This window comes from Eleutherodactylus coqui, chromosome 5, assembly GCF_035609145.1.
Source record: "Eleutherodactylus coqui strain aEleCoq1 chromosome 5, aEleCoq1.hap1, whole genome shotgun sequence".
NCBI classification, from domain to species: domain Eukaryota; kingdom Metazoa; phylum Chordata; class Amphibia; order Anura; family Eleutherodactylidae; genus Eleutherodactylus; species Eleutherodactylus coqui.
The window spans coordinates 176,937,210-176,955,017 of record NC_089841.1 but is presented as its reverse complement, the minus strand read 5'-3'; the positions used below and the strand labels follow the sequence as shown (position 1 = coordinate 176,955,017).

Below are 17,808 nucleotides of genomic sequence, written 5' to 3'. Positions count from 1 at the left end.
TAACACTCAATTGGCTTCCAAAATACCAGTGTTAACCCTTTCCAATACATTGTCTGACGTCTAAAGACATCATGATTTAAGGCTGTACAGCTCCGATGTTGGGAGACGTCCGTCGGGGTTCTCTTACTGTATATTGCCAGCCTCTCTGCTGTCAGAGCCTATCCAACGGGTCACATCATGCAGTACTGGCTTTAGCCAGCATATAGCGTCATTGTATAACAGCAGAAAAAGAGTATGCCCCCTAGAAAAAACAGGATAGAAATTGGATTGGAAGGGGTTAAAGATAATGGGGGAGCAGTTTATAGTGTGCATCATGTCTGTGGACATGTAGGTGCTTTGACAACCTTGGTAGCAGTTTCTTCCCAAGTACATGTATTGGTAGTGCTTTTTCCTCTCCTGTTGCTGATGCTGTAGATTTGTGCTATATTACCTAATAGTTTGTTTTTAGGTGATCAAAAGAACGCGTTTCCCACGCTGGAATGAAGTATTAGAATTTGATTTGCGAGGAATAGAGGAATTAGATCCTGGAGATCAAGTAATCAGTATTGAAGTTTGGGATTGGGATATGGTTGGAAAGAATGACTTCCTTGGCCGTGTAAGTATGTCATAACCACCTTTAAGGTTTTGTTTGCTTTCATTTCCTTATGCTTGTTCCTATGTTTTCTAAAGTTTTCTATCCTCTTCCTACTGTATCATTTATGTGCACCATCACTTACTTGCTTTTTCTATCTATGAACCTTTCAGTATTCACTCACTCCTTGCATGTTTGAACAATGTCTTCCATCACTCACCCTGTTAACACCCCTTCAGGTGTGCTTTCCCTTGGAGCCCCTACACAGAAACCCTGCGGTGACTGGCTGGTTTCGCCTCCTGCCTTTTGGAAACTCGGAGGAGGAGAATGGGTAGAATGATGTTTGTTGTGTGACGTCATAACGTGATAATGCTCTCAAAAAAGGAGAGAAGTGGGACAGCTCCTTAAAGTGTACCTGTCACCATGATATAAAGCAACAGTTCTGTCTTCGAGGTATTATATAGACTGACAAATATAGTGATCCAGTTTACAGATATTATCGCTTATTGATATTTGGACTTCGAACACGTTTCTCAGGGATAACGGCTTCAAAGACTCAAGCTTTGATGCAGACTGACCAATTGAAGCTATGATCCCAGATGAAAAGTAATTGGCCCAAGCAGATGATATAAAATGAAACGATATAACCTTGGAAAACTCCTTTAAAAATTGACAGTTCTAAATCTTCTCCTAAACAAAGTGTTTTAAGGCAATCATATTTTATTAATATACTTGTAACTTGCCAACTTTTGTACTTAAATAACCAGCGATAAAGGGCAACTACAAATCGTAAAGAAATGTAAAGATATAAAAAAACATACAATTTTTTCAGGAACTGAAATTCATGGTGACAGGAGCGCTTTAATCATTTTAATATACTTTTTTTATGTTTACCTGTGGAAAATTTAGTTACTACACAAAGACAGTTATATAGGATGTAGTAAAAAAAAAAGATCCAGCGCTATATCTCAATACTGGTGTACTATACTGAAATAATCATAGCATACTTCAATAGGAAGGCATGAATGCTGCATATGATACCGTGGCACAAGGGCCCCTGGGGGCTCTGGAACATGGATTTTAATTTTGTGTTGTTGCCTCCTAAGTGATAGAGAGTAAAACCGAATTGCAAAGTTGAAGAGTAGCATGTGAGAAGCAGAAATCTGCCTTCCACGTCTCTTCAAGTGCCGTGGGACTGCTGCTAGGACTGAAGTAAGGAAAGTGGACTCGAAGTGGCCTCCAGAGCATTTCAGCCAGGAAGTCATCCACCGTTGTCTGCAGAAGATTCAGGGTCCGATCCGCGTCGAGAGTCCCTGGAATGAGCACAAGTCCAATGAAGCGATTGTATCAAATTCCAACCTACTCGTTCACGCTTAAATTTGAATTGTCTTCCGACTGGGTCATGCTCTTATTAGTAATCTGCATTGCATCTGCACTTCGCCTTTCACTGAAACAGCCTTATAATGACAGCATCGGCTCTGGGCTGCAATGTTGAACGGCTCCATGCATGTATCATTGCAGAAGAAGGCCACTTTGTGTATGCTTTCCTTACTTCAGTCCTAGCAGTGGTCGCGCAGGATTCAGAGATGTAGAAAGCGTATTTCTGCTTCTCACATGCTACTCTTCAACTTTGCAATTGGCTTTTACTCTATCTCTTACATTGGCCATAACACAAGATTGAAGTCCATGTTCCAGGGCCCCCAGGGGCCCATGTGTCATACCATTGTGTAGCACATCTATGCCTTTCTATTCAAATATATTAGTGTTATTTCAATATAGGACACCAGTATTGAGATATAGCGCTGGATCAGTCTTTTTGACTACACCCCATATACATCAGAGTATAGGTAAAAATCCATTTTTTGGCATTACTCAGAGGAATATAAATGAAACAATTATGAATCAGAACAAATACATGTCTGACAAATTCTAGTCCTATATATAAAATACTCCCCTCCCAAGCAGAGCTCTGTTTTCTATCTAGATTGGTGCCCTTTCCTACAAAATACTACATAGAAATACCTGTAAGCTGCCATTCATACATCAAGTTCTAGTTCAGCGGCCCGGTCATCAGCCTGACCTGCCACAGTCCTGATTATTGCTCGCACTACTCTGCTCTACAAAATAAAATAATATTTATGCCCATTTTTATTGAAATTTCTGCTGGTGCTAACAACACAACCTTTACCCACCACATTCAGCACCCGGGGCAGATGCCCCGCAGATCCTGCTTCCAAAAAGAATACACTGCTTAATGCTTTAAACTCTAACACATCAAATATTAGCTTATATACCATACAAATGATTTATATAGCTTCTATACAGTCTGCGGCTTTATAGTGTAATTGTGAGCAACATGGCTTTGTGTAAATGCAGTTGCATTTGTGTCCAGTAAATGTGCATGCATGTCTGTCTTCAGTGATTTGGAGCTGGTATCACATTCTTCTATTGCCTTTCAGAGGTAAGCTTGGGTCTTTACGCGTCAGAGTTATCCTGTCTGAGGAGCGGATCTTACCTTCCGTCTATTACCAGAACCTTATCCAGCTCCTTGTGGAATCAGTCCAATCCCCTGACCAGGTGGGCTGCTTAGTAACTCATTAAGAACTTGTATCTCCTGTGGGTTCACAGATGATGTGCAATAAACGTTCTTTTTCTGCTTTTCATGCAGGGAGACTCTACTGTTCTGGATCTCCTGGAGGAGATGTGCTCAGCTGAGAGCCGACAAGAAATGGCTGTGAAGCTGGTGAAAATTTTTCTAGGCCAGGGGTTGGCAGTAACCTTCCTTGACAAACTCAATATGCGAGAGGTGAATCGAACTGGTGAGGTCACCTTAGTCAGATCCTCCCCTTACATCCTCATACTCTCCAGTCATCCCAATATCATGTAATTTCTAACTCCTCTACATTCATCCTCCCTGAAAAGCTTGCACACAAATGGGCTTCTGAGACATTAAGAAACATTTGAAACATCTCCTTGTACTTGTCCACTTGTCCATGTGAGCTCAAAAAATGGACGTCAAGCTTATTTTATGCTAAGCAATTCTCTTTCTGTCATTAATAGGTGACCCAAATACTCTTTTCCGTTCAAACTCTCTTGCTTCAAAATCAATGGAGCAATATATGAAGGTAATGTGAAACCATGCTTACTCTCCTCAATCCTTCACATTTTCAGTAACCTTTAGTTTTGCTGTTGTTTTCGTCCTCTTGTTGTATGGCTATGGTCAATTTCTAATGTCGTAGTTTAGGGTCCTTATTGTGGCTGCAACACTTAGAGACCCTACATGGCTCTTTTGAGCTCAACTTTAAGTGGTTTCCCAAGGAAATATTATTGATAACGTATCCTCAGGATGCTTTGAGGAATGACAAAGACTTTCAGGCGATGACTTGGCCTCCAAATTCTCAGATCTCAGTCCATTTGACCATCTGTGGGATGTGCTGGAAAAACAAGTCCAACCTATGTAGATTATACCTGCTGCCAGATGCCACCGAACACCTTGAGAGGTCCTGTGGCATTCATGTCTCGATGGGTCACTGTTCTGTTTTGCTAATACCAGGGGGATCCATACTATATTAGGCAGGTGGATTTTAATGTAAAGTCTGAGCAATGTATATTCTCTTAGACAGGATTAGTAAATCTGTCCCAATAAGTATAATAGTTAAACACTGCTAACTTAGACAGAGTCCTAAAATACACCAGATTTATTACAGTGGCTTATGCTAGATGATAACTGTGGCCCATCTCTAGACTGCCTAGTCTCTAAGTTTATATTGCCTATTAGTTGGTTTAGGCCGTATTCACACAGCTGAGAGAGAGTTGTGCCGGAGATTCTCTTTCACACGTACTGGAATTTGGTGCAGAATTGCTAATGGCTTGATCCTACCTGCAACTCAAGTGCATTTTGGGGCAGATTTCCGCTGTGGCACATTCCACTGTAAAATACTGGTAAGGCTTCCTGTGCATGCTCTCTGAAGCTTTCCATAGCATTGCTAGGGAATTCACAGTACCGGCGTCCATGAACGAAGAATCATAGTGATTCTCCGCTCACGGGATTTAAATCGCAGCATGCTGTGATTGACGCGATTCTCCACGGCGAGCCTATCAGTCAGATAGGCTCACTGCTGAGTGAGACCTGTCAGCTCTCCCCCCTCATCTCCCGCGGCGGAATATCGCTAGCGATATTTCGCCTCGGCCGTGGACAGGGAGCCTTAGTGTGATAGAGCCCTTAGAGTGCCTTCATAGATAGATAGTGTTTAGAAAAAAGAAAGTGGTTTTTGCAATGATTTTCCTGTAGTTTTTGTTTGCTTTTTATCCTTAAAAATGTTAAGGCAAGATGTTTATTGTATGTCATCGGCAAATTGGGGGATGTTTTTTGGTGTTTGCCTGCCTAAATCATATTGGAAATGTATGAAGAAATAAAGATAATGCTTATAAATTTCTAACTATAAGCCCTTCTTCCCTTTTGGGAAAAAAGCTACAAAAAATATGTGTGAAGGAAACCTAAAGCAGGACGTTAGTAAGAGCACTAGAGAAAAATGATAGGGTCTTTCAATTTTGGAAATGAGACCCACAGTCTACCATCCTTCTGCCAGATAGTGGGAATGCCATTCCTTCATGAAGTACTACGGCCGATCATTTCTAGAGTCTTTGAAGAAAAGAAGTACGTTGAACTTGATCCCTGCAAGATTGATCAGAACCGCAGTAGGTAAAAGGCTAACAATTTTATTATTTTGCTTTGGAAACTCATGCATGACATCCATTAGAACATGGACAACAATGACGGCATAGAGAACTTTTTGATAAATTTGCCTTACATATTGTGGATGTAGGAATAATTAAGAAGTCTGTGGATCGTTACTCTTAATGGCTAGCAGCATGTCTTCGGGTGCTGTTATGTGACCGATAGCGGCCATTGATTGCACTTGTGATTTACTGCCAACTGCCGGGCTGCCAGTCCAGGTGCAGACCTGCAATAACTGCAAATCGTGAGTGCTATCGGTGCTCGTGTAGTAGCACTCCAGGGTGCTATTACACAAGTGTTAGAGGATGCTGAATGCTCACGATTTAGCTCCAATTGCCGGGCTGAAGTTGCAAGTTCAGCTGCAGCCCGGCAGTTAGTGGTAAACCACAAGCATTACCGACGGTCACTAATGTCTGTGTAGTATCACCTTTAGAACTACGTAATTGTAATGCATATGCGGACAGCACACGCTCTAAATAATGTTTGCTGTAAGTTGGCTTCTGAGTTTTTGCTATGACATTTTCAGTTCAGTTATTTTTCATTTGCCTGTAATGTTAATGTGAGCGTTTCCCTGGGTCCATTGTAATCATTTATTAGCTTTGGTACATAGTGCATGGTGTCCCGTTTTCTCCCAGATGCCATACTATCTTAAAAAGGAGCTGGTTTCTACTATAAGCAAAAATTGGATCCAAATGAGTGAGAAAACAATTAAACAAAGGGTACTTACTGGTCCTCAGCCCTGGCAACCCACCACTGTAGCCCGCAATCCTCCTGGTCTGTGTTCACAGCAGAAGTCAGGTGACCTCTTTCTGCCAGTCCGAGGCTACAACCTCCCCGTTCGGAACTCCTGGTATCCTGGTGCCCAGGATATGAGCGCTGATTCTAGGAGAACGGGCGGTGATGCTGCAACCTCTGATTGGCGGGCAGCAGTCACCTGACTTCCACTGCCAATGCAGACCGGAAGGATCGTGGGGCTCCAACACTGAAAATGATCCATGGAAAACTTGGTCACTTGATTTTATGTTGCACTCCGGGGTTATGTGTCTAATTTGCATACAGGGACGCTCCAATTGTGGAAAGGCAGGTGTCTCTAATAGAGTGTCCATTTAGTGCATATTATTAGGGTGCATTCACATAGGTGACAGAGAGGGGCGCCGCACATTCTCAGGTGTGACTCACATAGCACAGCACAAGGACACCCTGTCCATGTGCTATGCAATGTGCCGGAGACTGCACGGTAATATTTTCTTGCCTATATGAATGCACTCTCGCTTAGAGACACTTGGAGGCTTGGAGATGTGGCACACGTACACTTGGAGTCCCTGCATTACAAAGTACAGGAAGCTGGCGCACTGTCTACTGGACTATATTTACAATGAAAATCTGTTGCCACTTCTTTGCAGACGCATCTCCTTTAAAGGTTCAGTTTCAGAGCAGCAGATACGTGAGAGCAGTGTTGAGTTTTTGAGGGGATACCTGAGCGACATAATTGATGCCATCCTGGGTTCAGGTGAACGGTGCCCTCCAGGTATGCGTCTTTGCTTCAAGCAATTGCACAAACGGGTCGAGGAACGTTTTCCAGGGCCGGCCAATCAGGTGAGCATGACAATATTATTTCAGCATTACATTAATACATAGTTAGTGAGGATGGTTTATGGCAAAATCTGTCATGTTCAATTTACTGTGTAAATACTATTTGTGAACCCATAATTGAGAAAAGATAATGATTTCCTTAAAAATGTCTTAGAGATGAGAAATGAATAGAGATGAGAGTATACTCGCTAAGGGCAATTGCTCGAGCGAGCATTGCCTTTAGCGAGTACCTGCCGCTCGAGACAGAAGATTTGGGGGCTGGCGCAGGGGAGCGGTGAGTAGCGGCAGTCAGCAGGGGGGAGCGGGGAGGAGAAAGAGATCTCCCCTCCGTTCCTCCCCGCTCTCCCCCGCAGCTCCCTGCCCGCCCCTGGCACCCGAACCTTTTGTCTCGAGCGGACAGGTACTCGCTAAGGGCAATGCTCGCTCGAGCAATTGTCCTTAGCGAGTATACTCACTCATCACTACTTATGAATATGGACATACAAGCAGATGGCATATAGTATAGTGGGTGGTAGGACACTGCACTGGGTAAACAGTAATAATATTCTCTGCTCCAACCCAGGATGTGAAGTATGCGGCCATCAGCGGTTTCCTTTTCTTGCGCTTTTTTGCACCTGCCATCCTCACTCCTAAATTGTTCCATTTACGGGAGCAGCATGCAGATCCACGCACGGCTCGTACCTTACTCCTGCTTGCTAAGGTATCCTTTACAAGAAGTCAACACAAGGGTCTCTTGTGGGTTTGTTTGTTCTGCATGCAATCTGTGTTATTTATACATAATAGGTCAGAAACGCTATCTTTTCTTCTTAGGGAGAGCACCTAGACAGTGGGGGAGGAGACTCAAATGGCCATGCATGCTCCTCTGGGTAATATGCAAATAAGGGACTGGGAATTGTTACAAGGCTTGTATAAAGAGTCTGACTTTGGCTTGAAGGAATGCTGCCTTCTAGAGATGAGCGAGCACGCTCAGATAAGCCAGTTACTCTAGCAAGTCTCGCTTTTCTCAAGTAACTGCATTCTTGTCCGAGCGTGCTCGAGGGGTAAGGAAGGGGGGTAAGGGGGTGAGCAGGGTGCTCGCTCATCTCTACTGCCTTCCAATAGGTGGCACTGTGGAGGTTTTATTCCATCTCCCTTATTTGCATTTATTCATACTATACATGCTAATAGCTATTCTTCTCCTTCCAAAGCCATGTATACTGGCACATTAAGTGCAACATGCTAAGAATTGTAGTGCTAACACACATGCACAAATATATTGATAATATAGTTATTGCATCCAGACTATGTTCACATTGACCCTCACTGATTTCAAGAATCCTTTTGGCATATGTCTGGCCATTACACAGCAGTATACTTTTTCACTTTATTTAATTGCATAGTCAACTCTGCCATTTCATATAGAATTCCATTACAAAATCTAAGACCTGTGGTATAGGTTTTTATCACAATGGGACTTTATACCTATTCAGTAGCAATGTCAGAGGCTTCCATAGGAGGTGTACATTGGGGGAAACTCCCGATGTATACAATGTGTTGAGAGAAACTTTAAATGAAAGTCTCTGGGGTGATTTTGAACAGAGCTTTATCGATATCTTGCCAGCCATAGCTCTTCCCTTGGTAATACCCATTTCTGTCTTTCAGGCAGTACAGAGTATTGGAAATCTTGGGCAGCAGCTTGGTCATGGAAAAGAACAGTGGATGTCTCCTTTACATCCTCTCATTCAACAGAGTGTTGGGCGTTTGCGGGACTACTTGGACAAATTGGTAGACATGGAAAGTGATGTTGGTATGTAGTACTAAGTTTATTAATTCGCAGTCCATTTCATAACATTATATTGCACTTCCATCCTGCTATTTATCCCTACTCTACTGCTTGATGATGATATGGATGGTGATGATGACATGGATGATGATCTTATAGATGGTATCGATGACAATGATATGGGTGAGGACGAAATTCCATAGTACATTTTCATAAAGTTACATTTATGTAGTGTGGGCGTAGTGTTAGTGTAGTGTGATCAGTAGAGTAGTGTAGTGTTAGTGTAGTGTGATCAGTAGATTGGTGTAGTGTAGGTGTAGTGTTAGTGTAGTGTGATCAGTAGAGTAGTGTAATGTAGGTGTAATGTTAGTGTAGTGTGATCAGTAGATTAATGTAGTGTAGGTGTAGTATTAGTCTAGTGTGATCAGTAGATTAGTGTAGTGTTAGTCTAGTGTGATCAGTAGATTAGTGTAGTGTTAGTGTAGTGTGATCAGTAGATTAGTGTAGTGTAGGTGTAGTGTTAGTCTAGTGTGATCAGTAGATTAGTGTAGTGTTAGTCTAGTGTGATCAGTAGATTAGTGTAGTGTAGGTGTAGTGTTAGTCTAGTGTGATCAGTAGATTAGTGTAGTGTTAGTCTAGTGTGATCAGTAGATTAGTGTAGTGTAGGTGTAGTGTTAGTCTAGTGTGATCAGTAGATTAGTGTAGTGTTAGTCTAGTGTGATCAGTAGATTAGTGTAGTGTAGGTGTAGTGTTAGTCTAGTGTGATCAGTAGATTAGTGTAGTGTTAGTCTAGTGTGATCAGTAGATTAGTGTAGTGTAGGTGTAGTGTTAGTCTAGTGTGATCAGTAGATTAGTGTAGTGTAGGTGTAGTGTTAGTCTAGTGTGATCAGTAGATTAGTGTAGTGTTAGTCTAGTGTGATCAGTAGATTAGTGTAGTGTAGGTGTAGTGTTAGTCTAGTGTGATCAGTAGATTAGTGTAGTGTTAGTCTAGTGTGATCAGTAGATTAGTGTAGTGTAGGTGTAGTGTTAGTCTAGTGTGATCAGTAGATTAGTGTAGTGTTAGTCTAGTGTGATCAGTAGATTAGTGTAGTGTAGGTGTAGTGTTAGTCTAGTGTGATCAGTAGATTAGTGTAGTGTTAGTCTAGTGTGATCAGTAGATTAGTGTAGTGTAGGTGTAGTGTTAGTCTAGTGTGATCAGTAGATTAGTGTAGTGTTAGTCTAGTGTGATCAGTAGATTAGTGTAGTGTAGGTGTAGTGTTAGTCTAGTGTGATCAGTAGATTAGTGTAGTGTAGGTGTAGTGTTAGTCTAGTGTGATCAGTAGATTAGTGTAGTGTTAGTCTAGTGTGATCAGTAGATTAGTGTAGTGTAGGTGTAGTGTTAGTCTAGTGTGATCAGTAGATTAGTGTAGTGTTAGTCTAGTGTGATCAGTAGATTAGTGTAGTGTAGGTGTAGTGTTAGTCTAGTGTGATCAGTAGATTAGTGTAGTGTTGGTGTAGTATTGTAGTATTAGTGTAGTATGATCAGTAGATCAGTGAAGTTTTAGTGTAGTGTGATCAGTAGATTAGTGAAGTGTTAGTGTAGTGTGATCAGTAGATTAGTGAAGTGTAGGTGTAGTGTTAGTCTAGTGTGATCAGTAGATTAGTGTAGTGTAGGTGTAGTGTTAGTGTAGTGTGATCAGTAGATTAGTCAAGTGTGGGTGTAATGTTAGTGCAGTGTGATCAGTAGATTAGTGTAGTGTAGATGTAATGTTAGTGTAGTGTGATCAGTAGATTAGTGAAGTGTTAGTGTAGTGTGATCAGTAGATTAGTGTAGTGTTGGTGTAGTGTTAGTGTAGTATGATCAGTAGATCAGTGAAGTTTTAGTGTAGTGTGATCAGTAGATTAGTGAAGTGTTAGTGTAGTGTGATCAGTAGATTAGTGAAGTGTTAGTGTAGTGTGATCAGTAAATTAGTATATTATTAGTGTAGTGTGATCAGTAGATTAGTGTAGTGTTAGTGTAGTGTGATCAGTAGATTAGTCAAGTGTGGGTGTAATGTTAGTGCAGTGTGATCAGTAGATTAGTGTAGTGTAGATGTAATGTTAGTGTAGTGTGATCAGTAGATTAGTGAAGTGTTAGTGTAGTGTGATCAGTAGATTAGTGAAGTGTTAGTGTAGTGTGATCAGTAAATTAGTATATTATTAGTGTAGTGTGATCAGTAGATTAGTGTAGTGTAGGTGTAGTGTAGGTGTAGTGTGATCAGTAGATTAGTCAAGTCTAGGTGTAATGTTAGTGCAGTGTGATCAGTAGATTAGTGTAGTGTAGATGTAATGTTAGTGTAGTGTGATCAGTAGATTAGTGTAGTGTTAGTGTAGTTTGATCAGTAGATTAGTGTAGTGTAGATGTAGTGTTAGTCTAGTGTGATCAGTATATTAGTGTAGTGTAGATGTAGTGTTAGTGTAGTGTGATCAGTAGATTAGTGTAGTGTTAGTGTAGTTTGATCAGTAGCTTAGTGTAGTGTAGATGTAGTGTTAGTCTAGTGTGATCAGTAGATTAGTGTAGTGTAGCTGTAATGTTAGTGTAGTGTGATCAGTAGATTAGTGTAGTGTTAGTGTAGTTTGATCAGTAGATTAGTGTAGTGTAGATGTAGTGTTAGTCTAGTGTGATCAGTAGATTAGTGTAGTGTAGCTGTAATGTTAGTGTAGTGTGATCAGTAGATTAGTGTAGTGTAGGTGTAGTGTAACATAGTAACATAGTATGTAAGGCCGAATGAAGACATTGTCCATCTAGTCCAGCCTGTCTATCCTACTGTGTTGATCCAGAGGAAGGCAAAAAACCCCAAGGCCAGAAGTCAATTAACCCTTTTGGGGGAAAAATTCCTTCCCGACTCCCTAATGGCAATCAGACTGTTCCCTGGATCAACCCCTAATAGTTCCTACCTGCCTATATACCAGGATTGACACTTAACCTAAAATTTATATCCTGTAATATCCTTCTCCAGAAAGACATCAAGTCCCCTTTTAAACTCCTCTATGGAGTAGGTGTAGGTGTAGGTGTAGGTGTAGTGTGATCAGTAGATTAGTCAAGTCTAGGTGTAATGTTAGTGCAGTGTGATCAGTAGATTAGTGTAGTGTAGATGTAATGTTAGTGTAGTGTGATCAGTCGATTAGTGTAGTGTTAGTGTAGTTTGATCAGTAGATTAGTGTAGTGTAGATGTAGTGTTAGTGTAGTGTGGTCAGTAGATTAGTGTAGTGTGATCAGTAGATTAGTTAGTGTAGATGTAGTGTTAGTGTAGTGTGATCAGTAGATTAGTGTAGTGTAGGTGTAGTATTAGGGTGGACACCCACTGGCGATATTTTCTTTCTCGCCTCGCAGCGCAAGAAAGATGCCGGAATAGAACCGGCATATCGCTAGTGCATTCAATGGGGCCAGCGGCAGCAGCGCTAGCCCCATTGAAAACATAGGGAGAATGCCGCGGACTTCTGCCACAGCTGTGACAGCTGTGGCAGGAGTTTCCTTCATACCCGCGGGAACCGCAGGGATGAAGGAATCCTCTGCTACAGCTGTGGCAGAAGTCCGCAGCATGCTATCCCTTTGCTTTGCAGCAGTGCCGATCCCATTGAAAGCACTGTTTTCTGGCAAGCCCCACAGTATGATTATTGGGGAAGGGCTTGAAATATAAGCTCTTGCCCGATAATCATCAATAAGTGGTAAAAAAAAGTTTTTAAAAATTACTCACCTCTCTGCCGCTCAGACGCGTCCTCCGGCTGGCTCCCTTGCACTACTGTTAAGCTCTTCCAGCAGGCTGGGATTTAAAAATCCCCGCCTCCTGAAAGGGCTGTGCTGATTGGCTGAGGGCTCAGCCAATAGCAGCTACTGCTTAGCTATTGGCTGAGCACTCAGCCAATGACAGATAGCCCTTAGGTATTCATTCATGAATAGCAATATCTTAGCTAGGCTTTTGCTGGGTGCCGTATATATGGATATATATATATTCAGACAGAGAAAAGTGCTACATGCTTTCATACAAAATTGGAGTCCATACAAGGTGCAGAAGAGTGCAAATATACTTATACGGAAGCTCTATTATGGCTTTGTACAAAATGAAGCCATAATAAGCCCGTTGTATGAGCTTTTATAACTTTGCAGTTATCACTTCCTGTTCTCTTACTATACAACATATACTGTATATGATAACTTTTTCACATTTCTAATCTTGAGAATTACCGCTAAAATCCATGTTGTTCTCCATTGCATGTCTTGTAGAGTGTGGACATACGTCTCGCACACTTTTCCATCCATCAGTCACTATTAAGGAAGGATTCCTGCACAAGCGCAAAGCTGAAGCTGTGAATCTAGTTACTCGTTTTACCTTCAAGAAAAGATACTTTTGGCTGAGCAGCCAGACATTCTCCTACTCCAAATCCCCAGACTGGCAGGTAAGGTGGTTTTTAGGACAAAGTTTTTACACTAGCATTCACAGTTTACATCAAACCACAAAGAGACGACCTGATATAGATCTGGTATAGAATGTATCAGTTGGCTGGAAATTGACTATATACTCTATCTTCTTGTAGAAGGCAGCCATCACTATATACAATCAGATTTAGAAAGTCTATGGTAATTTGGAAAGTACAGTGAATACCTGACATCTAGTCCAGCATATGAGATAACCCAGATAATATCGTCCCAGTGTATGACTCCTGGCCAACATTCTGCTTCACCATTCTACGTTTTATTTAGCAGCCATATAGTCAACAGCTTACAACCAATATGGAGCCTGGAAATAAAGAATAAGTGTTCACATGCTCAGTGCAAGAACTGAGAAGCAATAACTGGGAAATCTGTGAATGTTTTGCCATTTTTAACTCAAGTCCCATGTGTTATTACTAGAGATGAGCGAGCGTACTCGCTAAGGCAAACTACTCGAGCGAGTAGTGCCTTATGCGAGTACCTACCCGCTCGTCTCTAAAGATTCGGGGGCCGGCGGGGGAGAGCGGTGAGTTGCGGGAGTGAGCAGGAAGGAGCAGAAGGGAGAGATCTCCCCCCCATTCCTACCCGCTTTCCCCTGCCGCGCCCCGATCCCCGACGGCACCCGAATCTTTAGAGACGAGCCGGCAGGTACTCGCATAAGGCACTACTCGCTCGAGTAGTTTGCCTTAGCGAGTACGCTCGCTCATCTCTAGTTATTACCAAGAAGAGGCCAAGTCATGCTTTTATATTAATTACCTCCATTCTGATACATGTTCCTTGTTTCTGTGATATCGCTGAGCACCTTATTCCCTTAGGCCGTATTCAAATGGCAAGTGTGATTTTGGTCAGTGTAAAACTGACCGTTGCCCTTACGATCCTCATACGATTTTTCACGTGCTTTAAGCCCTACAGGCCCTCAGTAAAAACATTGGCACATGGAGAGCACAAGGTGTATAGGGGTCAGAAATATTTACATAGTAACATATTATATTAGGCTGAAAAAGACATATGTCCATCTAGTTCAGCCTATTACACCCCCTCCACCCTTCTGATGTTGATCCAGAGGAAGGCAAAAAAAACCCAATGAGGTATTAGGCATTTAAACAGGACTGCAATAACTACCGTAATAAGACTATGTCCATATCAGTGCCAGAGGCTCCATTTAGTCACAAAATGTTGGACAAAATAGCACAGCATGCTGCGTCATTTTGTCTGGAAACATGCTAGAGAGCTGGATGGAAGCCAGATAGACCCCATTATAGTCAATAGGGTCCGTCCAGTGCCTGTTTCCACCATAGAACGGATCTGGCATTCTGTTTTCCTTCTCCCATGACGGTCAAACGTTGGTGTGAGCCCACCGTAATACTGGTCTGTGCATTCAGTTACACCAGTGCAGTTATAAATTCTCACTCCAATTTCTTTCCTTTCTGCAGGTCCGCTCCTCTATACCAGTTCATCGGATCTGTGCTGTAGAACGGGTGGATGAAAATGCATTTCAGCAACCCAACATGATGCAGATCATTACCCAGGATAGTGAAGCCCAGGGAGGCCACGTCATGTACATACAATGTAAGGTGAGAATCCGGTCTGTATTTATCAATTCATGGACATTGTGCAAAATTAAATGAATGTTTGCACAATACGAGATACTATTTACACAGTTTACCCTATTGTAGTGTTGGAGAGAAATTAAATGTTATATATATATTTTATTCTGCCCAAACAGAATGTAAATGAGCTGAACCAATGGCTTTCTGCACTGCGCAAAGTTAGTTTATGTAACCAGCGCTTGTTGCCAACCTATCACCCAGGGGCCTATCGTAATGCACACTGGACATGCTGCTTGCAGAACGAGCGTACAGGTAGTAAGCATATATAACCCTCTTGAATATATTGCAGGCACACGGTTTACAGTCTGCTTGCACTTTGCCTGTTTTACAGTTCGGGGATGCAGTCGTACACATTTGGCTGTAACTCTAGGGGATTGGAGTGATCCTTTGGATCCTGATGCCGAGGCTCAGGTTCTATATCGACATCTTCTGTCTGCAAAGGACATACTCAGGTCTGCAAATACAATATTTTACTGTAATGAAACATTGGGTTTTCTTCATAACAGTGATTGTTCATGCATCGGGTGAATCATATGTTTTGCCTATCTTGTATTTGATTGTGCAGGGTGGGCCATGGAAAAGTAGCCCACCTCCGATCCTGGTACAGCACTCTTTGGAGGAGGCTTTAGCCTTTTTAATAAACCTCAGCATTATAAAAAATGAAAGCTGCGCTGTGATTGGTTGCTATGGGCAACAAAGACAGATTATCTTTTAGACAGCTTTCATAGATCTGCCCTGGGGTGTTCTTCCTGCAACAGCAAATAGTTATTATGGAAGACTATGTGTGAAATGCATCAATTAAGGAAACACAAGAGGCCTTTGATGACAAGTACGCAGGTACAAAAACACTTGTTAAGTGTTGTATTCAGAGTCGGGTTCCGAAATGGTACCAAACCGAATCTGTTGCAGATATAAAGAAACCAAGGCCACAGTCAGTCTGAACATCCAAAGCCAAGCATGACATTCAGCAGCAGATTGCAAATTGCGCTCGAAAATCAGCTTGAGGTCATCCCAGCAAGTTGGTGTATCATGGACGACATGTCGGTGAGTGCTGAAATCTCTGAACTTGAAACCATACCGAATAACATACAGGAACTGAAGGAACTTGACACAGCTAAAGGCGTAAATTACTGTACGGGGTACCTGACTATGATTGCTAGAGGACTTTTGGACCCATTGTTGTACTTTAAGAATGATGAAGCGTGGTTTCATTTATCAGGTCATATGCATTTACAGAATACAGGGTACCAATCTACTGCAAATCCCCACCTGACTCATAAAACACCACTGCACGACCAGAAAATTGGTGCGCAGTGTCAGGGCCTAAGTGTTTTCAAATCAACTGTGAATAACGCAGTTTATCTGGACATGTTTCAACAGTTTTATGACCAGCTAAACCAAGAATAAAGAAGGTACTGCTTTTTCCAACAAGATGAGGTAATATGTCACACCTCCCGTGAATCACTGGTACGGGTTCATGAACTGTTCACAGAAGAGCGAACTGTGAGCAAGGGGTTATGTGCACCACATTTCCCGGACTTGTCCACATGCCCTTTTTTATCTGTGGGGAAATTTAAAGCAGAAACTCTATGCCAATAATCTGCTTACCCTGGATGATCTCAAGGAAAACATCACAAACACTTTCTGCAGCATCACCGTTGAAGAGCTGCATGCATTATCAGCCAACATTTGACATTGTGCCCAAAGATGCATAGAAGTGCACAAGGACTACTTCCAGCATCTGCTGTAATGTGGGTAAATCAATAAAGATTTTGGAAAAAACAATCCACTTGTTCATTATTCTTGTTACAGTATTGTCAGAGGCAGGCTACTTTTCTGTGGCACACCTTGTATATTGTAACTATTTTGCAAAATAGACCCAATATGTTTCCATGCAGGCAGTTGCAGAGCTTTTTGTGAAACCTTTGATCTGTTGATTTCTTTTTTCATTAGGAATAAGTATCTGGAGGGAACAGAATGTGCAGCTGTAGGAAAGCTGGAGGCCATAGGTCACAATGACAAAGGGTTTGAAGGTTCGCGATGGTATCTCTGTAATATCCATGTACACCAGGATAGCATCATATTAGTAATGTACCATTTTATCTTTCACAGGTTCCACACCTTGTTCTCCATCCAAACGATTACTCTCTGTGATTGAGGATTTACAAAAAGCCCACCAGGCCTTTGAGAGGAGAGAACGAGAGGAGACACCTAATCACAGTCAATGTACCTAAAGCACAGTCCATTACAATCTGTATTCAAGCTCTTTTTATTGCTCTTCACACTTGGCCAATCTTCCGCAGATTTTTGTACTTCTTTTTGAGGTTCTTGATTCCAAAAATAAAAAAAATCAAATGATGCAGATAATTTGCTGTGTTTTTATTTATATTCTCTCTAAGGAGTGAACCACAAAGTCAGAACTAATTTGTTTCCTTGGCGTAAAGGGAAATGTATTTGTCAGCAGTTTCGAGCTTTGTCCTTGTAGGCCTGAGTTGGGCATGTTTTAAATACCATCATTTATCACTGAGTGACTTGCATTTTGCCTCAACCTAGTTGTAGCTCACTCTGGAGATTCTGGTGTATATATTACCCTGTTGAGTATCATAGTAATTTATTGGCCATCCATTTTTTATCACCAAGTCTGCCGAATAAGGCGTTATCTACACTTACCAGTTATACAAATGTCATCATTCCTGACTATGGTTACCAAAGCCAAGTTAGTCTAGGAATTGCAAGGAAATAATTGATGGGTCATAGCAGGGGCATAGCTAAAGGCATATAGGTCCCGATGCAAAACTTCTGCTTGTACACCCCCCCCCCCCACGAATTCTTCTCCCACCCTCCAGCTGTACTATGCCCATACCTTTGAGCTGCATCGCTGGCAATGTTCCTTGTGAGCCTTTTTATCTTACAAGCAGTTAAGGACTTGGCCGCTGTTCCTTCTGAGTCAGGCAATACGGAATTGTAGCAAATAAATAGTTACGTTCAATACCTTACTATTTAGCTATAAGGCAGTCAGATATAAAAGGCCTTGTAGCGTGGTAGTCTAGGGCAGTGAAGTTAGTTAATGTCTGCATGCTTGGT

The 17,808-nt window shown here is 41.9% G+C and overlaps 1 protein-coding gene across 1 annotated transcript in view; it reads left to right on the top strand.

The window, feature by feature from the left end:
• The window catches only part of RASAL1 (RAS protein activator like 1), a 53,765-nt gene extending 36,687 nt beyond the window's left edge, over positions 1 to 17,078 (top strand). Inside the window, exons 7-21 of the mRNA XM_066603822.1 lie at positions 449 to 595; positions 811 to 902; positions 3,031 to 3,148; positions 3,240 to 3,390; positions 3,632 to 3,696; positions 5,161 to 5,273; positions 6,713 to 6,905; positions 7,465 to 7,602; positions 8,544 to 8,688; positions 12,908 to 13,080; positions 14,548 to 14,688; positions 14,841 to 14,976; positions 15,056 to 15,176; positions 16,678 to 16,757; positions 16,837 to 17,078. Coding sequence (XP_066459919.1) covers positions 449 to 595; positions 811 to 902; positions 3,031 to 3,148; positions 3,240 to 3,390; positions 3,632 to 3,696; positions 5,161 to 5,273; positions 6,713 to 6,905; positions 7,465 to 7,602; positions 8,544 to 8,688; positions 12,908 to 13,080; positions 14,548 to 14,688; positions 14,841 to 14,976; positions 15,056 to 15,176; positions 16,678 to 16,757; positions 16,837 to 16,958 — 1,935 coding nt within the window. The 3' untranslated portion in view covers positions 16,959 to 17,078. The remainder of the gene's footprint in view (positions 1 to 448; positions 596 to 810; positions 903 to 3,030; positions 3,149 to 3,239; positions 3,391 to 3,631; positions 3,697 to 5,160; positions 5,274 to 6,712; positions 6,906 to 7,464; positions 7,603 to 8,543; positions 8,689 to 12,907; positions 13,081 to 14,547; positions 14,689 to 14,840; positions 14,977 to 15,055; positions 15,177 to 16,677; positions 16,758 to 16,836) is intronic.
• Positions 17,079 to 17,808: the final 730 nt, after the last annotated feature.